General features: G+C 32.7%; 2 protein-coding genes across 2 annotated transcripts in view; one reads left to right on the plus strand and one right to left on the minus strand.

Annotated features, from left to right (window-relative positions):
* The window catches only part of LOC139501259 (uncharacterized), a 114,282-nt gene that overhangs the window by 45,354 nt on the left and 43,568 nt on the right, over positions 1–25,360 (minus strand). The window contains exons 11-17 of the mRNA XM_071290282.1: positions 24,834–24,945; positions 24,467–24,641; positions 19,502–19,691; positions 18,736–18,944; positions 17,511–17,605; positions 3,607–3,785; positions 23–168 (exon numbers count right to left, since the gene is read on the minus strand). Coding sequence (XP_071146383.1) covers positions 23–168; positions 3,607–3,785; positions 17,511–17,605; positions 18,736–18,944; positions 19,502–19,691; positions 24,467–24,641; positions 24,834–24,945 — 1,106 coding nt within the window. The remainder of the gene's footprint in view (positions 1–22; positions 169–3,606; positions 3,786–17,510; positions 17,606–18,735; positions 18,945–19,501; positions 19,692–24,466; positions 24,642–24,833; positions 24,946–25,360) is intronic.
* On the plus strand, positions 5,063–8,191 carry LOC139500919 (MATH and LRR domain-containing protein PFE0570w-like). Its single transcript, XM_071289820.1, has 2 exons — positions 5,063–6,367; positions 8,056–8,191. The coding sequence occupies exon 1, from the start codon at positions 5,112–5,114 to the stop codon at positions 6,363–6,365; it is 1,254 nt and encodes a 417-aa protein (XP_071145921.1). The 5' UTR covers positions 5,063–5,111; the 3' UTR covers positions 6,366–6,367; positions 8,056–8,191.

Genomic DNA, 25,360 nt, shown 5'->3' on the forward strand with positions numbered 1-25,360 from the left:
CTGTGGCAAACAATAAACTAACCTGTAAAATGTTGATGTTGTAATTTGTATCTCCTTTGAAGCACAATGATGCTTGAATAATATCAACATTTTCTCCAATTACTCCCAAGTGTAGTCTCGCATATGCTTCATCGTGTACATTGACTTTTAAATGGCCAGACAATGGAGCTAAAAAATATATTTGATTTAATTATTATTTATGAAAGTAGCTACTAGGTGTCTCAAGATCCCTTAAATCTTTTAGATGATATACATTAATTCACTTCAATAGCAAATAATTTTCAAGCTTCAGGTTCTAGATAAATTCCTTTTTTTTTAAACTGACATCAGAAAAATGAAGATGAGCCAGTAAGTTGTTTCTTAAAATTTAAAAGGTTTTAGCCTCTTTTCCATTCTTAAATAAAATGCAGGTTCTTTTTTATGTTTGGTTTTCAAACCAAGACCAGGGGAAACAATTATCATGGACCCAGTAGCCTAAATTACTACATTTTGGAATGGGATCCTTTATCTCAGCGGAAAATGTCCATATTGTGCTTATGTTATTTTTTTCATTTTGAGGCATCATGAAATTTTTCAATGGATTGTCAGATTTTTGGTCAGACAAACTGCATTGATTCATCTGAACACCCAAAAATCTTTGAGATAAACATTTTTGAGGAAAAAATCTGTTGACATTAAAAGTTTTTAAAATTGTATTTTTCCCAACACAACTCTGATTGTAAAAGTTTGCTTAAACCATATTTCTGGTATGATCACAATTATTGGTTTGTCTCAATAGAAACCATAATTTACAGAAGTTTCAAAATCAATTTGTAGAGTCCTAGTGGATAACAAATGAAAGTAGGACTTACTTTCAGATATTATTGTGTCTGGGAGACATTAATGATACCCCCTCAGGTATTAGGGGGGGGGGGTGGAGATCTCACAAACATGTTTAACCCCACTATTTTTGCGCCTGTCCCAAGTCAGGAGCCTCTGGCTTTTGTTAGTCTTGTACTATTTTTAATTTTAGTTTCTTGTGCACTATTTGGAGTTTAGTATATATGGCGTTCATACTTTGCTCCCTCTGCCTCTACATCAAACCCTACCACCACGCCCACTTGTTCTAGTAGATTTTGGTAGCATAGCTGTATTGTTTCCGATAAATCTCCGTTTTAATCAGAAATAGAAGGAATGGAACTATATTGATATGAAACACGATATTGACGGTATTGCTGAGAACGTAGTAAGATCGCGGTATGAACGTAGTATAATCATGGTAAGAACGTGCTATAATCGCAGTAAGATCGTGTTGCAATCGGATAACTCACGGTATGGTCGTAGTGAGAATGTGAAGAGCGTAGAAAGATCTTTATAAGCATAGTGAGGTCGCAGAATAAGCGCGGCGAGAACGTGGTTTAATCGTAGCGGGATCGTTGTAGAAGCGTAATTAGAACGTAGTTAAGCATCGTGAAAGCAACGAAAATTAACATTTTCATGCTGCTCATACCGCGACCTCACCACGATCTAAATTTATTTTAGATCGCGGTGAGCGTGGTGCGATCGTGGTCTAGTGGGACTGGGGCTTAAGGGGTCAATTAACAATTTTGGTCATATTAACTTATTTGTAGATCATACTTTGTTGAACATTATTGCTGTTTACAGTTTATCTCTATCTATAATAATATGCAAGATAATAACAAAAAATGGCAAAATTTCCTTAAAATTACCAATTCATGGGCAGCAACCTAACAATGGGTTTTCAGATTCATCAATTTCAGGAAAACAGTTTTTCACTTGTAAGATTTGCTCTAAATGCTTTGGTTTTAGAGATATAAGCCAAAATCTACATTTTACCCCAATGTTTTAATTTTAGTAATGGTGGCCAACTTGGGTGGTCGAATATTTTACTTAGCCATGGTATTTTGACCCCCCTGCGGTATATTGAACCCCCTACTAAAGACCTTGAATTTCAAAAATTCAAGCTATTCTAACTTCTTAACATAGTTATAATACTCCAATAAGTAGTTTGTATGTATTTGATATACTGGAAAAGATATTTTGAAAATTTTACTTAGCCATGGTATTTTGACCCCCCTGCGGTATATTGAACCCCCTACTATAGACCTTGAATTTCAAAAATTCAAGCTATTCTAACTCCTTAACATAGTTATAATACTCCAATAAGTAGTTTGTATGTATTTAATAAACTGGAAAAGATATTTTGAAAATTTTACTTAGCCATGGTATTTTGACCCCCCTGCGGTATATTGAACCCCCTACTAAAGACCTTGAATTTCAAAAATTCAAGCTATTCTAACTCCTTTACATAGTTACAATACTCCAAGAAGTAGTTTGTATGTATTTGATATACTGGAAAAGATATTTTGAAAATTTTACTTAGCCATGGTATTTTGACCCCCCTGCGGTATACTGAACCCCCTACTATAGACCTTGAATTTCAAAAATTCAAGCTATTCTAAATCCTTAACATAGTTATATTGCTCCAATAAGTAGTTTATATGTATTTAATATACTGGAAAAGATATTTTGAAAATTTTACTTAGCCATGGTATTTTGACCCCCTGCGGTATATTGAACCCCCTACTATAGACCTTTTATTTCAAAAATTCAAGCTATTCTAACTCCTTAACATAATTATAATACTCCAATAAGTGGTTTGTATGTGTTAAAGATGCTGGAAAAGATATTTTGAAAATTTTGCTTAGCCATGGTATTTAGACCCCCCTGCGGTATATTGAACCCCCTTCTTAAAACCAATTAAAAAAAATGATAGCCAATAAATTGTAAATTAGATTATCTGCAATACTATTTATCAAAAACAGGGGGGTTCAATATACCGCAGGGGGGTTCAAAATACCATATGTGAAAAATGACCCCGGGGTCAAAATACCATGCGGTAAAATGACCCCGGTCAAAATACCATGCGGTATAATGACCCCGGGGTCATTTTACCGCATGGTATTTTGACCCCGGGTTCACTTTTTAGGGGGTTCAAAATACCATATGACACCGGGTCACAGGACACATTTTTTAAACTAGATACCCCAATGATGATTGTGGCCAAGTGTGGTTTATATTCTTGGATACATCTATTTTGGATAAATCTATTCTTGGATAAATCGAGTCAACTATACAGTTTACAGGAGTGGAAGACAAGAAATTCACAAATTCATTCCCTATAATATTCCTCAAGCTCAGAAGTTGCAAACATGTTCCAATTTTCATTTCAACTTTGATGAATAATATATCTTTTTAGGCTTTGAATACAGAGATTGGCAAAACCACGAAATCAAATATCCACGAATATGAAGGTTTTCAGCAATCCGCGAAAATTGATACCCACAAAAATAAATGAATCCACAGTATGTTGTCCCACAAGAATGAGCAACATACAATTAAATATATATTGCCTTTTTTTTTTAAATATCTACATAAAATTGAGAATGGAAATGGGGAATGTGCCAAAGAGACACATACCTTTCTTATTCACAAAACAAAATAAACCTCTGCAGTTATTAATAAGAGGTTTAAAAAGTTAGGTTGGTTTAACAGGGAAAAAAAGAAGCAATCTTAATTCCATTCATAATGTCAATAATATATCACCTATTCTCAAAGCAAGGAAATTAACCATATTGAATCCAAATGACGCTCCAAGACGGGAGGTTCCCAAAAGTTTCCTCCAATCTATTGATGGTACTTCAAGTGTAAAGTCGTATCCTTCAAAGAAACCTCTTTTTTCTATACTGTGTGGTACTAGATTTTGTTCCGACAGGATTGATCTTCTGTAAAAGTAAAATATCAATATCAAGGAAATGAATGTGTACATAAAAATAACAAGTGAATCTGCTTACTAATGATACCATTGCCCTCCCTTTAGTATAAGGCAAACAAGAAGTTGTTGAGTGATGATTTGGTGATAACAGATAGCAATATGTAAAAAATAGTGCAGTAGATGCACACAGCATTAGAGGAAGAACTATCCACAAGTTGATGAAGTTTAAGAAGGGCACAGTAAAAGATAAACTGGACTTAGTGATGACCCCTTACTCCACTCTGACGTAATTGTATTATAACAAAGGCATTCTCTGTGTCTGGGAGACAGATACAAGGTTGCAAATATCAATAAAAAAAAAAAACCCTGACCACATGCCCACCTTCAATATATGTACAAACAGCCAGCAAAAAGAAAACTTCCTTACATTTAAACTGTAAGAGGAGTTGTGTGGAATAGCTTTATACCCACGCATAATGGGACCATCAGACGAAGGGAAAGACATTATTTTTGTGACTTGAATATCTAAGCATATATTACATTGATTAATCTCTGAAAATGTTCATGGGTAGGATGTATTAAACGTTATGTTCAATGCACTATATTTTGTGTATCAAAAAGGTAGTGATAAGCATTGAAAGATTTAGATATCAAGTCAGTAACTTGGGATTTTGATAGCATTTTATGCTATCTTTAGCAAATAATAACTCTCACATTTGTGGCCTGCATCATCGATATAACTTAAGTTAGTTTTTGTGTGCCATAAATCTAGTTATGCAAACTCAAGATCCTACATATCCTATTGATACCATATATTTATATTTTGGCATTGTACAAACTTATTTGTTATACAAGTTATTGTTTCTGAACCCTAAAAAAAAGTTTTTGATGGCCCCTATTTAGCCCCTTATTCCTAAACAGCTATGACAATATTCCAAATAAACAGCTGCGCCATCAGTGCAGATTTGCCCATCCTGTTTCGAAAGAATAAAGTCCAATAACTTCTCAAATCAGATATTTTAAAAAATCCAAAGGGAGATTATCTTAATAGATATAAATTTTATTGAACAATAGATGACTTAGAGGCTTCCACGAGAGAACGGAAGTTCGTAACTACCAAAGGTCATTACGGTCACGTGACGCCACTGGTCAATTCTTATAAACAAATCTCCAAGTTTTTTACAATAATTACCAAATAAACAGTTTCGTATGTGTAGGAAAATAATATATTTAGTGCAGGAACTTACAGTGTTTCTTTATAAGTGAATTTTACGCGTGGATGTATTTCTAAACGAAAGAAACAATTGGATTTATTTATGAAAACAGTTACGCTATAATGGCGACGGCCGAACGAGGCCACACGTCCGAGATGGACAATTCTCCTCGAGATGAGGAAATGATAAATGCAATAAAGAGAAGAACTCGTGAGATTTATCGAGTTAAAACTGGGAAAGCCAGCGAAACTCCAAGGCCTGTGCAACGAGATGTTGATGAAACAGGACCAAGTGATATTGACAATATTGGAGAGGGGTCAACCGGAAATGACCTTACAATGCAAGCATTGTGGGACAAAATATCTAACATGGCCGATGTAAACAAACAGCAGATAGAATCCCATACAGAGATTATTGCCAATTTGGCTGCCAATATGCTTACCGTGCAAGACGCGGTTACCAACAAAAATGTCCAGAAAACGAAAACAAACAATAATACGCAAAAGGACAAAGCTGACAACGAGGTTAACCTCTTAAATAATAACAATCAAAGTGATCTGTCAGATAATGGTCTGGAAGACATTTCCGACGATGACGATGATGAGTTAAACATCGATGATATTGTCGACGCAAATGACGATGCGGAGAATAAAGCTTTTCTAGATGAACTAGAGAAAATGTACGAAGAGCCTAAGAAATTTGGTGACAGTATAGATAATCAGATGGCTAAATTGGTAGATCAGGCTATATATAAGCCAATGAAAACAGAAACACTAACAAAATTAGAGGAACAGTATTTAGTTCCAGAAAACTGTAAACGCCTTCAGGTTCCCAAAGTTAACAAAGAAATTTGGAGAGGGTTCAAGAGTAAGAAACAAAGGGATCCAGATTTGGCACTACAAAATGTGCAAAAATGCATGACAACTACTCTTCTAATGGTAGTTAAGTCTTTAAATGTTATGAAATCTGGAGGGGACATGAATGAGGTTAAAAACACAACAAAAGACATGTTTAAAATGTTAACCCATGGTATATATACATCAAATAGAAAACGCAAACAGCTAATAACGCCAGGAATTCCTAGTAAATATAGAAGGGTAACAGAGGTGGACACACCAGTTACAGAGTACCTTTTCGGGGACAATTTAGATACAAAATTGGAAGACCTTGAAAAAGAAGACAGGAGGACAAATAAACTCAGCTTTAATGACTCTTTTTTAGAGGAACGCAGAGTGGAGAAACGTCCAGGACCTCCATGGCAAAAACCACCCTATTTTCAGCCAAAGCATGCAAAAACTTCTGGACAAGTACATGGACAGAAGGGCAACAAGAACAAGAAGATGAAGGCCGGATTTCACAACAAAGACAAACGTTAAGTGTAAGTGAAAATATAACAGTGATAAACACAGTAGACAATTTTACAGGAGGGAAATTAAAACTTTTTGTACAAAATTGGGAAAAGTTAACAAGTGATGCTTTTATATTAAATGCAGTGAAGGGATACAAGATTGAACTAGATGAAATCCCAAAACAAAATTTTAGACCATCTCCAATAGTTTTTAATGAACAAGAAAACAATTTGATTACAATGGAAGTTAATAAATTCTTGAAAAAAGGGATTATTAGGGTGGTAATGAAAACAGAAAAAGAGGAATATTTTTCAAATATATTTATTCGCCCTAAGAAAGACAATACAATTCGAATGATTTTGAACTTGAAAAACTTCAATGAAAGTGTGTCAAAAATTCATTTCAAAATGGAAACATTGGTACGAGCTTTAACAAACATACAACAAAATGATTATTTTGCATCGATTGATTTAAAAGACAGTTATTTTAGTGTACCAGTTCATGAACAGGACTGCAAATATTTAAAATTTATGTGGAATGATATCGCTTATCAATTTTGTGTATTACCACAAGGATTATCAACCAGTCCAAGAATTTTTACAAAATTACTTAAACCAGTATACTCTTTTTTGAGAAAAATGGGTCATATAAATGTTCCTTATATAGACGATAGCTTACTTATAGCACGCTCTTATGAAGACTGTCAGAACAATGTAAAACATACTGTGGAATTAGTTGATAGTTTAGGCTTTACAGTACACCCAAAGAAATCTGTCTTTACACCAACTAAAGAAATAACTTTTTTAGGATTTATAATTAATTCTGAAAATATGACAGTTAGATTGACACAAGAAAGGATTTTAAATTTACAAGATTTATGTGTTAATGCATTGCATTCGAAGGAAATAACTATTCGAAGTTTTGCTACAATTATAGGAAAAATGGTTGCCAGTGAACCAGGTGTACTATATGCTCAATTGTATTACAAAGATTTAGAAATATATAAAGAGAAAGTGTTAAAAAAGTTTTATGGGAATTATGATAGAAGTATTTGTTTACCAATTCATGTGAAAACAATATTTAATTGGTGGATAAAAAATCTTCCTTCTAGTTACAAACCAATAATTCAAAATGATCCTGATATTATAATGTTCAGTGATTCAAGTAAAACTGGCTGGGGTGGAATTAATAAAACCACTGGGAAGAAAACAGAAGGTTTTTGGTCAGCAGAAGAAAGAGAAATGCATATTAATGTTTTAGAATTAAAGGCAGCTTTCTTAACTTTACAATCATTGGCTGGGAATATTTCACAAAAGCATATTCGAATGAACTTAGATAATACAGTAGCTATTTCTTATATTGAAAATTTTGGAGGAAAAATTACAAATTTACATATTCTAGCAAAAGAAATATGGTTCTGGTGTTTAGAACGAAAATTATGGATTAGTGTGGCACATATAGCTGGAAAGCTAAATATAGAAGCCGATAAACTATCTAGAAAATTAAATGACGACATGGAATGGACATTAAAAACAGAATTATTTGAAAAATTACAGAGTACTGTAGGGACAATGCATATAGATTTATTCGCTAGTAGGCTTAATAATAGGACAACTCAGTATGTTTCATATAAGCCAGACCCACATGCAATAGCAATTGATGCTTTTACTATAAAGTGGACTAATAATAATTTTTATTATATCTTTCCTCCTTTCAGTGTCATAGGACAGGTGCTTCAGAAAATCATCAAGGACAAGTTAGACAAAGTAGTATTGATAGCACCACTTTGGCCAACACAAATATGGTTTCCGCAATTATTACATCAGATCAGTCAACAATCATACATCCTGCCGAAAAACAGTCTCTTTCTACCACAGGATCTGAAACGAATTCATCCAATTTCAAACCTCCGTCTGGGAGCTTTTATCTTGTCCGGGAAAGCTTGGAAAATAAAGGACTTTCAACACTCACTGCCGACATCATTTTACAATCTTGGAGGCAATCCACAGGAAAACAATATGGGACTTATTTCAAAAGATGGATGTGTTTTTCAAATAAAAGACAAACTGATCCACTTGATCCATCTATAAACACTGTGCTGTCCTTCTTATCATCACTTTATGATAGTGGATTAAGTTACAGTGCAATCAACACTGCTAAATCAGCAATATCTTCAATTTGTTCTGTGACAAGTGGGATAGACATTGGGAAACATAAACTAGTAACTCGATATATGAGGGGAATTTTCAATGCTAGACCGTCTCTTCCCAAATATACAGAAACATGGGATGTAAATATAGTTTTAGATTATTTGAAAACATTACCTGCAAATGAGGAATTAACATTATTACAACTATCACAAAAGCTAGCATTATTGCTTATGCTGCTTAGTGCGCAACGCTGTCAAACTGTTCATTTGATAAAACTGAATAATATTACTATTTCTAATGACAACATGAAAGTGTACATAGTAGACTTAGTTAAACAATCCAAACCAGGGAAGCACATTGGACCATTGGAATTTAATAGACATGATGATAATAAACTATGTGTTATTGTAGCAATGGAAGAATATTTGAAAAGAACTTCAAAACTCAGGGGACAGGAAAAATCCCTTTTCATTTCATGTGTTAAACCTTTTAAAACTGTAACAAAAAGTACAATATCACGTTGGATAAAACATTTATTAGGAAAAGCAGGAATTGATATAAAAGTGTATGGGACACATAGCTGTCGATCAGCTTCATCGTCTAGCGCTGCAGCACATGGGATTCCATTAAACAATATACTGAAAACAGCCGGTTGGAGCTCAGCACAAACTTTTTACAAATTTTATTTTAAACCTATTCAAACACAAACATTAAGTGATAGCTTATTGGAAAACAAATAATAACATTTATTATGTTTTTGTTATAAATGTATATTCATGTACATATATATAGTTGGAATAATAGAATAGTACATAATTAGAATTTTTATTAGTATCCAGAATTGCCTACACATACATCCTGGTGTGAATGATCTAAAATGTAGAACTCTAAAGTCTCGTGGAAGCCTCTAAGTCATCTATTGTTCAATAAAATTTCCAAATTAATCGAAACTTGTTGAAGATTGATTATAATTTTATTGAGCAATAGATGACTTAGGGCTTACACGCCCACCCAAGCTGTTGGGCCAGCTCCCTCCCTACACTACAATTTAGATCATTCATTCTCTAAAGAATGACCTTTGGTAGTTACGAACTTCCGTTCTCTCGTGTAAGCCCTAAGTCATCTATTGCTCAATAAAATTATAATCAATCTTCAACAAGTTTCGATTAATTTGGAAATCAGTCACTAAAGTTAAATGAAAACTGCTCATAGCACTTTAGGGATATTGTTCAAAAACTTGAAAATAACTCTTTTTTATACATAAATTCACATTACTGTGAAATGTGAAATCTAAATTTATAAAAATTAGTCTGACATAAGAAACCTCAAATTAAAAAGAAATAATGTATATGTTTTTTATAACTCAATGAATAGTTTTCATTATAAAACTTATGTACATATACTTTTTTCTGAAGATAATTTTTCAATTTGTTCATATTTAGAAGAAGTTTACTTTATTTTAATTGCTTCCTTGTAGGAAGCAATTCCCGACATATTTACCATATGCAAAGTGACCTCAGTGTGGTTCATCTCATGGAAATCTGGTGACCGCAATACGCATGGATGTCCTTAATATAAACTATTATCTGATTGTACATGTTAAACACATGCTCAATATCCATGCTTTTTTTGTTATTTGTTAACAAACATGTGACAATCGTTAAACTTCGGCTTCAAAACACTAACTTTAATTACCTGCCATATTTTCACAACAACACTGAACGATGGAAAAAAAATTGACTATTTATACGATATTTATGCGAAAATATGATAAAATTGTGCACAGAAAACTAAGTTTATGATGTTTGTATGCATTGGTTCAAGAATTGGAATTACAGTATTTTTCACCAATCACTCGTTTATTATGGCTTTAAATGGGAGCTTACTACAATAGATATAAAAGATTTACCCAAATGTTAGGAAAATTGCTCAAAGCATTTTAGAGCTATTGTCCAAAAATTGGAAAATCCCCCTTTTCATAATGAATAAAACCCCATAACTCACAAACGTAAAATTTTTGGAGCTCATATCAATATATATAACCAATTTATCAAAGTTTGAAGCAAATTTGGGAAAGCTTTTTTGTGTTATTGTCAGAAAACTGGAAAAAAACACTTTTTGTTATGAATAAAACTCCAAAACTCAGAAACATAATATCTTAAATTTATAAAAAAGGAAAGGGAGATCTCGTCAATAGATATAAACAATTCACCAAAGTTTCATGCAAATTGGTTGAAGCGTTTATGAGTTAATGTCTGACATATTGATGACAGACAGACAGACAGACAGAAAATGGTATAACATATTATATCCCGTAAATGGGCATATAAAAATCAACACTAAACCTCCTGGAACGAGGAACCAATTATCTCGCCTATTTCTTCAATGCAATTTTATCATTATTGAGGGTCAGATTTTTCAGACAAAAATATGGACAGGACGTGGCAGGGTATTTAAAGTCTTTATTTAACAGTCTTTAGAACAGACAGTACAGACCCATGTAAGACAGGCTCATGATACTTATATAATCTTAAATTTGATTATTGTTTGGTAAAGAATTCTTATATTATTGCTTGCCCATATGTGCATAATTTTGCATCATAGACATAAAATAAATTTAACAAATTTCTCGGAAAGACCAAAATATTTTTGTGATGAAACACAGATAAAATTCCCGGTAAAGTATGAGTAAATTTGTGAAAATGTAATACCAGGTGTTCACATGAACCAATATCTATCAAAAAATCGAAATCACACAAAGGAAGTCATCCACGCTGACATCTTTATACATTTTAAAAATTTTACCTAACGTATATTCATTTTTTGTTAAAAACAAACTTTTCAAAAGTTATTTGTGCACTTTTATTTAAAATACAATGCACAAGTACTAAAGTTTCACTATATATAACTTTTATCAGTCATACTAAATCTCTTTTGCAAGTTGGAATTTGACAATATGTTGATATACTGTCATTTGAAGAAAACACATAATCATAATTTCAAATTCTTTGGAAAGATATAATCAAGTTGAAACATATGGCAAATATTTCATTTCTTAGAAACCAAAAAGAAGCATGATCATGTTCTAAGAATTTGCATTCAGTTGTAATCTTACTTACTTCAATTTCAAATTGTTGCAAGCCACAAATCATTAACATTTTTCCAAAAAATATATTAGATTTCATTTCCTTATTAGTGCAGTCAAACTAAGGTTTAACCTCAAACTAATTGCAACAGAAAATGTTTAAGTTCTAATCTATAGCATTAAGATCCAAATTTACACAAAAAAAGTCCCATAAAATATATCTGAAAGAAAACTCAAAATCATCCTATGGAAATTAACATTGGGAAGGGAAGATAACTCTGAAAAATGAGTATTTTTCAGTTTCTGGTTGATTTGATCAAAATTCATGTAAAGCATGATTTGATGGGGTTATAAGTTTGTATTTGATTACATTATATCATCTTCTGCTCATGAAATGTACAAAACCGAAGTGTTATGGGTAAGTCCATCATTTTTTGCACATTTTTCATTAAAAAAATTGTAAATTTGTGGCTTTGTGACCATTTTGAAACAATAATGTGAATATTTGGTATTGTTTATATCTGTAAATTATATTTGTTTAGCATCTACCTTGTTTAAAGAAACTATAAACCACAAAAAGAAGAACATAAATTTAATTATTTTATTAAATTTGAGATTCTTCACCTTGACATGTTGAAAAATTTAATAAATGATCAACTAATGAATTATGAAATCTAGGTTGTAGCTTGATAAAAGATATGAAAACACCTTTGATAAAGAGGACTAAAATATCAAGAATCAATGCATTCTGTTGAATAGAAGCAGTAAAGTTATAATTTTGTATCAATTTTTATTGATATTTCTGCCTTTTTTACAAAGTTATCTCCAATTTCAATGCAAATCTCCATAGGAATTTTAAAAAAATCATTATTTTTTAGTCTTCCTCAAGTTATATTTTGTTGAACTTTTTTCTGTGTAAAATTGAGATATAATGCTAAAGATTAAAACTTAAAAATCTTCTGTTTTACTTTAAGGTTTAGGGTCAAATTTGTACTAGATAGACTGGACTATATTATATAGGATTTAAATAGGTCACAGGAAAAACAGTTTTGGTAGTAAACCTAAGTGCTAATTTAAAACATAACATATATGTGAGATTAAATTTGCCCTAACCATACTAGGGTAAAAGGTCTATAGAAAATAAATAACATATTTCACATTTGACAGGTTACCAAAACAACAAACCCAGTCAAATTTGGTATTTTTTTTTATATTAATGAATTTTTCCTTGTTTTACATCATTTTTTTACATATATTTTGTTGAAATGGAAAGTATGTGTTCACCCTAATATCCACTTTATATTTATGAGTGAGATTATGTAAATAGCTATGATAGATCTTCTCTAAAGTTATTTTATTATTTTTGAATGTTCATGATGTTTCCACAAAGGAAATGTGATTGGGAAATTCCCAAGGCTTATTCAATTTCCTGAAAAAAAATCATATTATGATGAATTTTCATGCCATGTCATAATTTTCTTTGTGAAATTCCATTTTTCCTTTTTTTTCCTTTTATGCATTTTCAAATATTGATTGCATATTATAATTCTCTAAATTTCAATTTTAGCCCACTGCTTTCTGAATCCTTGCTCTTAAATTACATGCCTTACCATATAATTCAGGTATTCATTCAATGACCTTCCATTTACATTTTGGACCTTCCCACCGGTACAATTCGGATATCAATTTTTGCAGTTTGAAAATTAACAAAAGCATTTTGAACAAAAAAAAATGAAATCAAGAATAAAAATAAGCTTGAAATAAACTTTACTTGAAGGAAACTTATTTGTGGAGGGGGTGAGTGATGAAACAGGGGATACAGAGGGGTGATTGACGAAACAGGGGATACAGAGGGGGTGATTGATGAAACAGGGTATACAGAGGGGTGATTGATGAAACAGGGGATACAGAGGGGTGATTGATGAAACAGAGGATACAGAGGTGATTGATGAAACAGGGGATACAGAGGGGTGATTGATGAAACAGGGGATACAGAGGGGGTGATTGATGAAACAGGGGATACAGAGGGGGAGATTGATGAAACAGGGGATACAGAGGGGTGATTGATGAAACAGAGGATAGAGGGGTGATTGATGAAACAGGGGATACAGAGGGGGTGATTGATGAAACAGGAAATAAATAGGGGGTGAGTGATGAAACAGGGGATACAGAGGGGTGATTGACGAAACAGGGGATACAGAGGGGGTGATTGATGAAACAGGGTATACAGAGGGGTGATTGATGAAACAGGGGATACAAAGGGGTGATTGATGAAACAGGGGATAAAGAGGGGGTGATTGATGAAACAGGGGATACAGAGGGGGAGATTGATGAAACAGGGGATACAGAGGGGTGATTGATGAAACAGAGGATACAGAGGGGTGATTGATGAAACAGTGGATACAGAGGGGGTGATTGATGAAACAGGGGATACAGAGGGGGTGATTGATGAAACAGGGGATACAGAGGGGGTGATTGATGAAACAGGGGTACAGAGGGGGTAATTGATGAAACAGGGGATACAGAGGGGGTGATTGATGAAACAGGGGATACAGAGGGGGTGATTGATGAAACAGGAAATACATAGGGGGTGATTGATGAAACAGGGGATACAGAGGGGTGATTGATGAAACAGGGGATACAGAGGGGGTAATTGGTGAAACAGGGGATACAAAGGGGTGATTGATGAAACAGGGGATACAAAGGGGTGATTGATGAAACAGGGAATACAGAGGGGTGATTTCTGAAACAACTTAATGCAGTAAGAAAGACAGGATCTGACTAAAAAAATATGACAGGGACAAACAAGAATGTAACTGTTTTCCAAAACAGTCAAAGGGAAAGTGTTCTGGTTCATTGGATAAAAATTAAAACTTGACCCCGTAAAAATCATGATTAAAAATAACCACACAACATCTATGTTTCTTTCAAAAAATGTGGTTAAAAGAACTGACCACAAGTTCGAAGTTGAGCTGTTATCCAACACAAATTTAGGCCAGTGTTCTTAAGCAATTGAAACCAAAACTAGAGGCTCTAAAGAGCCTGTGTCGCTCACCCGTATTTACTGATGCTTTTGAAATCATGTAAAATAAGGTTAAAATCATAATTTATAGTATAAGATATCATTAGATACTATAATAATATTTAAGATAATAGCAAAAAACTGCAAAATTTCCATAAAATTACTAACTCAGGGGCAGCAACCCAACAACTGGTTGTCAGATTTGTCTGAAAATTTCAGGGCAGATATATCTCAATCTGATGAACAATTTTGCAACCAGTAAGATTTGCTTCAGTTTCAGAGATATAAACCAAAAACTGCATTTTACCCTATTTACTATTTTTAGCCATGTCTGCCATCTTGGTTCACAGGCAGGATCATCAGACACATTTTTTAAACAAGATACTCTTATGATGATTGTGTACAAGTTTGGTTACATTTTGTCTTAGTAGTTTCAGGAGAAGATTTTTGTAAAAGATTACAAAAATTTTACGAAAAATTGGTAAAATTGACTATAAAGGACAATCACTCCAAAAGGGGTCAACTGACCATTTTGGTCATATGACGATTACCAATAATTAAGGGGTAGCAACCCAACAACAAGTTGTCCGATTCATCTGAAAATTTCAGGGCAGATAGATCTTGACTTGATAACAATTTTAACCCATGTCAGATTTCCTCTAAATGCTTTGGTTTCAGAGTTATAAGCCAAAATCTATATTTTACCCCTATGTTCTATTTTTAGCCATGGCGGCTGGCTGGCCAGTTCAACGGACACATTTTTAAAACTACATACCCTAATGATGATTGTGGACAAGTTTGGTTAAATTTGCCTTAGCATACAGAGGAGAAGATTTTTGTAAAAATTACAAAAATTTACCAAAAATTGGTAAAATTGACTATAAAGGGCAATAACAACTGAAGGGGGTCAACTGACCATTTTGGTCATTTGACTTATTTGTAGATCTTACTTTGCTGAACATTATTGCTGTTTACAGTTTATCTCTATCTATAATAATATTCAAGATAATAACCAAAAACGGCAAAATTTCCTTAAAATTACCAATTAAGGGGTAGCAACCCAACAACAGGTTGTCCCATTCATCTGAAAATTTCAGGGCAGATAGATCTTGACTTAATAAACAATTTTAACCCATGTCAGATTTCCTCTAAATGCTTTGATTTCAGAGTTATAAGCCAAAATCTATATTTTACCCCTTTGTTCTATTTTTAGCCATGGCGGCCATCTTGGTTGGCTGGCCGGGTTAACGGACACAATTCTTAAACTACATACCCTAATGATGATTGTGGCCAAGATTGGTTTAATTTGGCCCAGTAGTTTCAGAGGAGAAGAATTTTGTAAAAGTTAACGACAACAGACGACGACAGACGCCGGACGCAAAGTGATAAGAAAAGCTCACTTGGCCCTTCAGGCCAGGTGAGCTAAAAATTATAAAGGTACAATGTGTTATGACAGCATATAGTGTTAGAAAAAGGGGGAAAATGAGGTTAATTTTAGTAAGATATGATGGGTGTTTTGTTTTGTTTTTTATAAAGTGAATTTTCAATAAAAATTGGACCTTCTACTGCTTAAATTAAATGTGAATTCCTGGTATTTTGTAACAATAATTATCAACATGCATTTATTCGATGTTATAATAGTAAAACTTATTGCTTTTTATATATTATTCCTTTGATCTTTTCATTTGATTTTTTTCATATCATGATACTCGCTCGAGATAGAAAATTATTGCTAGAAATTAAGGAGTACATGAATTTGTCAATGTAAATATCAAAGACGTCATAAGCTAAATACCTTAACCCTTGCAACGCTGCACAAAAAAAATGAAAAATGGCTGCTACTGCTGCATTCTTTTTGTGTTCATTCATTAGAAAAGTATATTCCTTTTCAAACTGCTGTATCTTTTTTATTATAAAAGATACAGACAAAGTTACTGCATGAAAAATGTTCAGGAGAGCATGAACTGTAATGTTATGCAATTATTTTATTAAAATTTTCATCAGGCTACCTGCATTTTCAGGTAATTATCAGGTAAAAGGTGTAAATTATTGTATTTGTGTTAAATTTTGAATAAAAACGACTTTTACTCTTCATTTAAGTTGTTGTTTTATTTTTCATATAATAAAGAAGACACCAGTTGCTCAATTCCGTAGCGTAGTGCACCATACACATCTTATGTAATAGTGGAGCAAATTAGTGGCTCCGTCCTCATAATTTTCAGTCAACCTCCGTTTCCCCCCTTTTTCTACGTCTCGATAAGATCAATCAAATCATATTTCCCACACAAATTGAATGTAATAAACACGTTGAGATAACAGGAAACCTTTTAACTAATCCTCGTTGTCGGTTTTGCAATAGAAATGCTGAAATATTTCCATATTTACAGCTTTGTTCCCGATTTCCGCCATTTGCATTTGTCAAAATATTTGTTTTTATTTTCCTACTGTTTTCCTTCTACTGCATGATTTTATAATAAAATTAACCGGGGTTTCAAGCGCAAACGGGACCTTGTATATCCTCGATTCATACAAGGAAAAATTAGAGAGGACCCGAATGAAAACTGAATGGTTTGAGAGTCTGGATGAAAAATCCATATGCCACGAATAGCAGTGGCGGACGGCGAATATCATCGTGGCATATGCCGTGTATAGCGTTGAAAGGGTTAATCATTATATTATAATTATCAAACTCAAATGTTTCTCTATCACAGTCCTTATCCCAGGGCTTTTGCTCAAGGAGATTTTAGCTCAGCAACACCCTCTTGTGTGAAAAACCACGGATAATTGATAATTTAGATGTAAACCTTGAATTCACAGCCAATATACCATCTGTAGGTAACACAAAAAAGAGCCATCTATAAGCCAATAAAATATCCAGATTATAATGTCAGAAGCAGGATTAGTGATTACAATACCTATATCTAGGATGAGCTTGATAAATCAGAGTAGCTTCATGTCGGACTTCTTCACTGTCATCTCTATAAGATATCTTCAATATTTCTTGGGCTGCCTAAAATTATTTCAAAAAAATTGTAAGGCAAGTCATATTTTCATTACTGGACCAGAAAAACCAAAAGATGCATGATATATTGTGTGAATTTAACCAATGTTTTTTCATGAAAATAGTCTTAACTGCCTTGCCAGAATAGCTAATTGACAATAGATCTAACAAAACATAAATGTTGCAAATTGGTGTACTTGTAACTGTAAGTAATTTTTTTATAGACATTCTCAAATAGCTGGGTTTTTTAAATTGATAATTTTGTAGCGGGGTTGCTTCCCCTCAGTACAGGTAGAACATATAAAGCCAGTCTTAATCAACTGAGCTAGGGAATCGATTCTTTGGCTCAGTGGGTTAACGCACTGACTGTCACGCAGAAGACCGGGGTTCGAATCCCGGTGATGACGATATGAATGTGTAGAGTAGATACATGCTCTCCGGTTACAATTAATAAAAACCTTTTGAAAAATTCTAAACATTGCCTTTATACTTTCCAAGTTAAGTGAGGAGTTGCTTTCTTTGAAAACAGAAAATCAATCATAAACCATAGGTTATTGTATTCTTGACCAGTATAATTGCTGGACAGTTTGATATTAATCTTCTTTTAATTTTTTGCAGTTGACATATTTGGAATAGATTATCACAGTTGTTTTTGGTATAACCTTAACGAATTTTTGGACTTCAATGCTCTTTAACTTTGCATATTATTTGACAATTTAATTTTTTTTATTTTTGTAACAGTTACAGTAATTACACCTTTGCCATTGGATTCAACTTGATATTTCATTTTCAGTTATTACAAAGAGAAATATTTGTCAATGAACAAGTACATTTGGTATCTATCATTATTAAAAAAAAAATGTACAGCTATATGTCATTGTCTTGTTTAAAAAGCATTTTACTTTCTAATCTTTAAATAAAAATATTATTGTTGCAATACACAATATCACATAGTTATGCAGAAGAAATAACAGTTTGAGGGTACGTGGACCACCACCTTGAAGATTAAAATAATTCATATCATATTTAAATATACTTTTTCAAGGATATCCAAAAGAATCTGAATGCCCCTTGTTGATAGCATTTACTCAGAAATATATAGAGTTTACTCAATAAAAGACACCTATTAGATATCTTACCATCTCACTATCATATTTCCTGAGGGCATGTACACCTGCTCTTTTGATCCATGGTGAGTTAGTAGCATTGATATGAGAAACAATATACTCATAGGAATGGTCAATAGCAGCATTTCCAAGGCTTTCTAACAGAATCACATGCTTTTTATCATAATCTTCTTCTTCTATTTCTGTCTGAATGGATCTCTTTTGTCTGTACAACCAGGGATCTGAAATAAAAATGTGACTATAAACAAAAATATTGACTGTTCATACATATGACACAGTTGTGACGTTACAACTGAAGATTTGAAAATTTATAGCTGGAATTTTGGCCTCATAACTAAAGATTTATTACTAACATGTTTATCAAAGTTTTCAGTTGTCATACTTAAATGGTTTGAACCATAACACCCCCCTCCCCAAGGTCAATCCTAACCATCCCTTTGTAGTAAGAGAACTTCTGGTATTATTTCAGAGAGATTCATACACTTTAACACAAGTTATTGACTGGAAACTACAAAAATGCTTATTTGGGCCCCTTTTTGGCTCCTAATTCCTAAACAGTTGGGACCATAACCCCCAAAATCAATCCCAACTTTCCTTTAGGTTATAAACCTTGTGTTAAAATTTTATTGATTTCTATTTACTTATACTATAGTTAATATCCAGAAACCATCTGTCTTCGAATGACGCTGATGACAACGACAACTACAACAACGTGATAGCAATATATACAACCAAAAAGGTATAATAGATGTTATAAGAAAATGATTAAAATTCTTACCATGGAATCCTACTAATTCATTTATTTTTGAAGTTATGTTCTTTGCTCTCTCTATTTCACCACTATCATATAATTTCCTTGCAGCAGCTCCTAAGGCTAACATAACTCTGTCATATAAGATTCCAACATACAGTGATGCTGGATACTTTTCAGGGTGAAAACAAATATCTTCCATACTTTTCAAAATTATCTGAAAAAGTCAATATCAAGTGAAGTTTAAATATAGTTTAAATTCAGTTTCAAATTCTGTACAATTTAAATCTTCTTGGATTGCAAAATTTAAAAGAAGAATACACATGCTTAAATGTCTCACCTTCTGTACTATTAAAATAAGAGTGCACATGCTAATATGTCTCGCCTTCTTCACTAACCATTGATATTATGTTGCTAGTCCTAAATATAAAGCTTTATAACAACTATCACATAAACTTAACATGATCCAAAAAAAAGAGGTAAAAGTCATATAAACCAAACAAGAAATACATGTACACCTTACAATCACTCAATACACTAAATATAGTTGACCTTTTCCTTGTAGTTTCTAACCAGGTGCTCCGCAGGGCGCAGCTTTATACGACCGCAGAGGTCGAACCCTGAACAGTTGGGGCAAGTATGGACAAAACATTCAAGCGTGATACAGCTCTAAATTTGGATTGTGATCAAATTTTTGACATTACATGTTTTTTTTTACACAAAACAAATGTCAAGATTTTACAAATCAATTAAAGATTTCTTCTTATTTAAATCTAAAATTAAATAGTTGACACAGCATAGGTTTCTGACACAGAATGAATGTGGTCTAATGAACTTAAAAGGTTTTTTTGCCTTTGAGCAATTCACTATGCTGTTGAATATTAATCCTCTCAAAAAAATGTTTGAAGAAATTTTCTTTTTATTTATGAAATCTGAAATGAGAAAAATTTAAACCCCCCCCCCCCTTTTTTTCACATCCCCGTTTCCCTTTTTCCAAAACTGATATCAATTCAAATTTCTAATGGAGTTTGCAACAATAACTACTCTTTTAAATACATCATAAAATATTAAAATGTAAAATAAAGTGCTTGTTATCACTGAATGGTAAAGATTGGTTGGTAGTAAAAGTGAATATACATTGTTTATTGTATAAAACAATAAAAAAAACTTCATCAGTAACATTTTATATTGGCAAATTTCCAATGAAGTTATTTACATAAAGTTATTGGCAAATAAAAATAGAAAATGACATCATAGTCATGTCTGGCAAATTTCCAACATACATTATCTAAAACATTTTAGATAAGATAAGGAAAAAAAGCTTCATCAGCAACATTTTATATTGGCAAATTTCCAATGAAGTTATTTACATAAAGTTATTGGCAAATAAAAATAGAAAATGACATCATAGTCATGTCTGGCAAATTTCCAACATATATTATCAACTACTATTCTATACAAAGAAAGATAACTCCAATTGAAAATTAATTGCTATTGCACAATATTGTGCAATTAGATATTTCTTGCTTTTGTGCAATACTGTGCAATTGAAAATTTCTTGCTATTGCACAATACTTGATATGGAATCCTGATTTGGACCAACTTGAAAACTGGGCCCATAATCAAAAATCAAAGTACATATTTAGATAAAGCATATCAAATAAGCCCAAGAATTTAATTTTTGTTAAAATCAAACTTAATTTAATTTTGGACCCTTTGGACCTTAATGTAGACCAATTTGAAAACTGGACCAAAAATTAAGAATCTACATACACAGTTAGATTTGGCATATCAAAGAACCCATTTATTCAATTTTTGATGAAATCAAACAAAGTTTAATTTTGGACCCCCATTTGGACCAACTTGAAAACTAGGCCAATAATTAAAAATCTAAGTACATTTTTAAATTCAGCATATCAAAGAACCCCAAGGTTTCAATTTTTGTTAAAATCAAACTCAGTTTAATTTTGGACCCTTTGGACCTTAATGTAGACCAATTTGAAAACGGGACCAAAAATTAAGAATCTACATACATAGTTAGATTCGGCATATCAAAGAACCCCAATTATTCAATTTTTGATGAAATCACACAAAGTTCAATTTTGGACCCTTTGGGCCCCTTATTCCTAAACTGTTAGGACCAAAACTCCCAAAATCAAACCCAACCTTCCTTTTATGGTCATAAACCTTGTGTTTAAATTTCATAGATTTCTATTTACTTATACTAAAGTTATGGTGCAAAAATAATGCTTATTTGGGCCCCTTTTTGGCCCCTAATTCATAAACTGTTGTGACCTCAACTCCAAAAATCAATCCCAACCTTCCTTTTGTGGTCATAAACCTTGTGCTAAAATTTCATTGATTTCTATTTACTTATACTAAAGTTATTGTGCGAAAACCAAGAATAATGCTTATTTGGGCCCTTTTTTGGCCCTTAATTCCTAAACTGTTGGAACCAAAACCCCCAAAATCAATCCCAACCTTCCTTTTGTGGTCATAAACCTTGTGTCAAAATTTCATAGATTTCTATTCACTTAAACTAAAGTTATAGTGCGAAAACCAAGAAAATGCTTATTTGGGCCCTTTTTGGCCCCTAATTCCTAAAATGTTGGGACCAAAACTTCCAAAATCAATACCAACCTTCCTTTTGTGGTCATAAACCTTGTGTTAAAATTTCATAGATTTCCATTCACTTTTACTAAAGTTAGAGTGCGAAAACTAAAAGTATTCGGACGACGGACGACGACGCCGACGCCAACGTGATAGCAATATACGACGAAAAAATTTTCAAATTTTGCGGTCGTATAAAAAACCTATTTCACCAAGAAAATTCAACATTGACCGATGAACCATGAAAATGAGGTCAAGGTCAAATGAACCATGTCGGGCTGACATATACAGCATACAATCCTTCCATACAACAAATAGTTTACATATTTCTTATCCTATTGTTTAAGAAAAAATTTGTAAGGGTTCTGCAGAACCCAGTGTCTTGCCTACTTTTGTTGTTAATCGCAGACTCAACAAAAATGAGGAAAAAAATCAATAAAAGTATTCCTCTTGATACTATCTTTTGATTGTAAGAAGCTTCTGTCCAGTGTTTGGTAAAAATCCAGGATAGTTTATGAATCTTAAAAATGTTTTAAAAACTTTAACTGCAGACTGTATGTAATGTTAACTGGAAGAAAAACTGAGTCCATTTATATGTAAAATACAGATAAACAGGTACAAAATTTTAACAAAATTTCCTTCTAGATATTAGCTTTTATTCATTAACTAGCTTCTATCCAAGTTTGGTACAAATCCAGGATAGTATAAGAAAGTTATTAAAATTTCAAAACTTTAACCACAGAGTAAATGTAATGTTTCCCAGCAGAAACACTTAGTCCAATTATAAGTAAAATACTGAAAAAATGGAATATTATTTTTACAAAATTTTCTTCTGGATACTATCTTATAATCATAAACAAGCTTCTGTCCAAGTTTGGTACAAACCCAGGATAGTTTACGAAAGTTATTAAAATTTTAAAACTTTTAACCACAGAGTGAATATTTTTGAACACTGCCGACGACGACTAAAGACTAAGGCTAGATAAAAAAGACCCTAACTCAAAAACTAAACTTTGATCATTGAACCATTAAAATGAGGTTAAGGTCAGATGACAAACATGACAGTTAGTCATGTACACCTTACAATCATTCCATACACTAAATATAGTAGACCTATTGCTTATACAATGTAGTATTTAATATATGGACTTCACTTGATTTTGGATTGAAGATTATGTTTTGAAAAATAAATTATACTAGAAGGTGCCATAGACATTAATTACAAATTAAATGTTGAAATTGGTGTCAATTGTGCTGAATAATGGAGTCAACAGAGGACAATAAATCCTAATATCATTATGGTATCAGTTAGAACAGAAACACCAGAATTGTAAGACCCACCAAGATAATACAAAATACACTAAAGATGTTTTCTGTTGACATGTTTCAGTCATCAACTGATCTTGACCTACAATCTATTTATTAGCAATGGCCTTTGCAGCTTGGACCGTGAAATTGAGGTCAAAACTCTAACTTTAAATTAGAAAGAGCATATCATAGGGAACATGTTTATTAAGTTTCAAGTTGGTTGGATTTCAACTTCATCAAAAATTACCTTGCCATAAAAAATTTAAACTTTAGCGAGAAAGACGGACAAACGAACAGAATAACAGACCAACAGACACATGAACCGAAAACATAATGCCCCAAAGTGAGGCATAACAACTTGGGCATAAAAATAAAAATCTCATATTGACCTTTTGGACAATTGGGATAGAAAATTTATCAGAACCTGCTCCCCTAAAAAATAAAACTGTTGACACAGAAATAAGTATTGTCTGTCAGCAAAACTTTCAAAAAAAGACATCTGACGGACAGCAACATTGATAGTTAATTGAAAGATACTGGACTTTAACCTAGGTGGCAAGTCCTCAAAATGGTCAATAAAAAAAGATGAACTGATAGTGATGCTACTTTATAGGAAGTATCATTGTCTTTCATAAGTAATTCCTATAAAACTAACTTAAGCAGAAAACTGAAACATTGCTTATTAGTTGAGAGTCGCTATTATATAATGATGACCTAGGGTGCAGGGCCTCAAAATAGTCATCAAAATGATGGTAATGCAACTATAAAGAAATTATCAAACTGATGGAAATGCAACTTTGAAGAAATTATCATAATTTTTTCACAAGTAGTTCCTATCAAACTAACTTAAGCAGAAAACTTGACAATCAGTGATGCAGACAACAACACAACCGGGAAAACAACACCTGTGTCTCACCTTCTTTGATTTTCGTTTTAAGTGAATAAAAATAAATAAAAACAAAACTATCTCTCATGGCTGCAAGCCTGAAATAAAACTATGTATAACATTTTTTGAAGTGGATAAAATGTGGGATTTTTATGCTTTTTTATATTTTACTTGACAACACAACTTACTGGGTGTGGTGGGTCATGAGCGCCAACAACATGTATCATGTACTGTACAATCAAATCAGGATCTAGTTTGGTTCTAAGGAAAATCATTTTACCAATGATCTCTTGACTCTTCTGACTTGTCAATGATCCATATGCATCTAACATGATAACAGTAGACTGTCTTTTTTCTTGGAGTCTAAAATAAATATTAATGTACATGTATGTTCTACAATATATCATATAACATAATAAATTTTCAGCTTAATTTTACTATACATAGCTTCATAAAATAAGTATATTGACAGTTCTTGAAAAACCCATTCAGTAGGTGTAGAAGTTATTACATAAGTATTTAACAAAAATAACAGATGCATGTATCTGATCATACCTTAAGTTCAACTTCATAAAGTAATGTTCTGCAACAAATGTAAGTGTCTTATCTGGTAGTATTTGAAGAATGTTCACTAGCGCCATAAAGCATTCATTTAATCTTGGAGACCCTGAAATTCAAACTCAATGTTAAATTTTGTGTTATTTGAAAAATATTTGTGTCAAATTTAAAGCCTGTGGTTTGTGCTAAAGCCTTTTGAGCACTTTACTGCTGACTTTGAAGTATTATAAATCCTACTTTAAATTTCCTTTATAAACTTAAACTAGAGGCTCTCAAGAGCCTGTGTCGCTCACCTGTTACTGTATTTACTGATGTCGGCCATCTTGGTTGGTAGGCTGGGTCATTAGACACTTTTTTTTTTAAATAGATACCCTAGTAATGATTGTGGCCAAGTTTGGTTAAATTTGGCCAATAGTTTTAGAAAAGAAGATTTTTGTACAAGTTACAAAAATTACGAAAAGTTGTTCAATGACAATATTCACTATAAAGGGTAATAACTCCTTAAGGGGTCCTCTAAAAATTTT

This window comes from Mytilus edulis, chromosome 13 (assembly GCF_963676685.1).
Source record: "Mytilus edulis chromosome 13, xbMytEdul2.2, whole genome shotgun sequence".
NCBI lineage: Eukaryota > Metazoa > Mollusca > Bivalvia > Mytilida > Mytilidae > Mytilus > Mytilus edulis.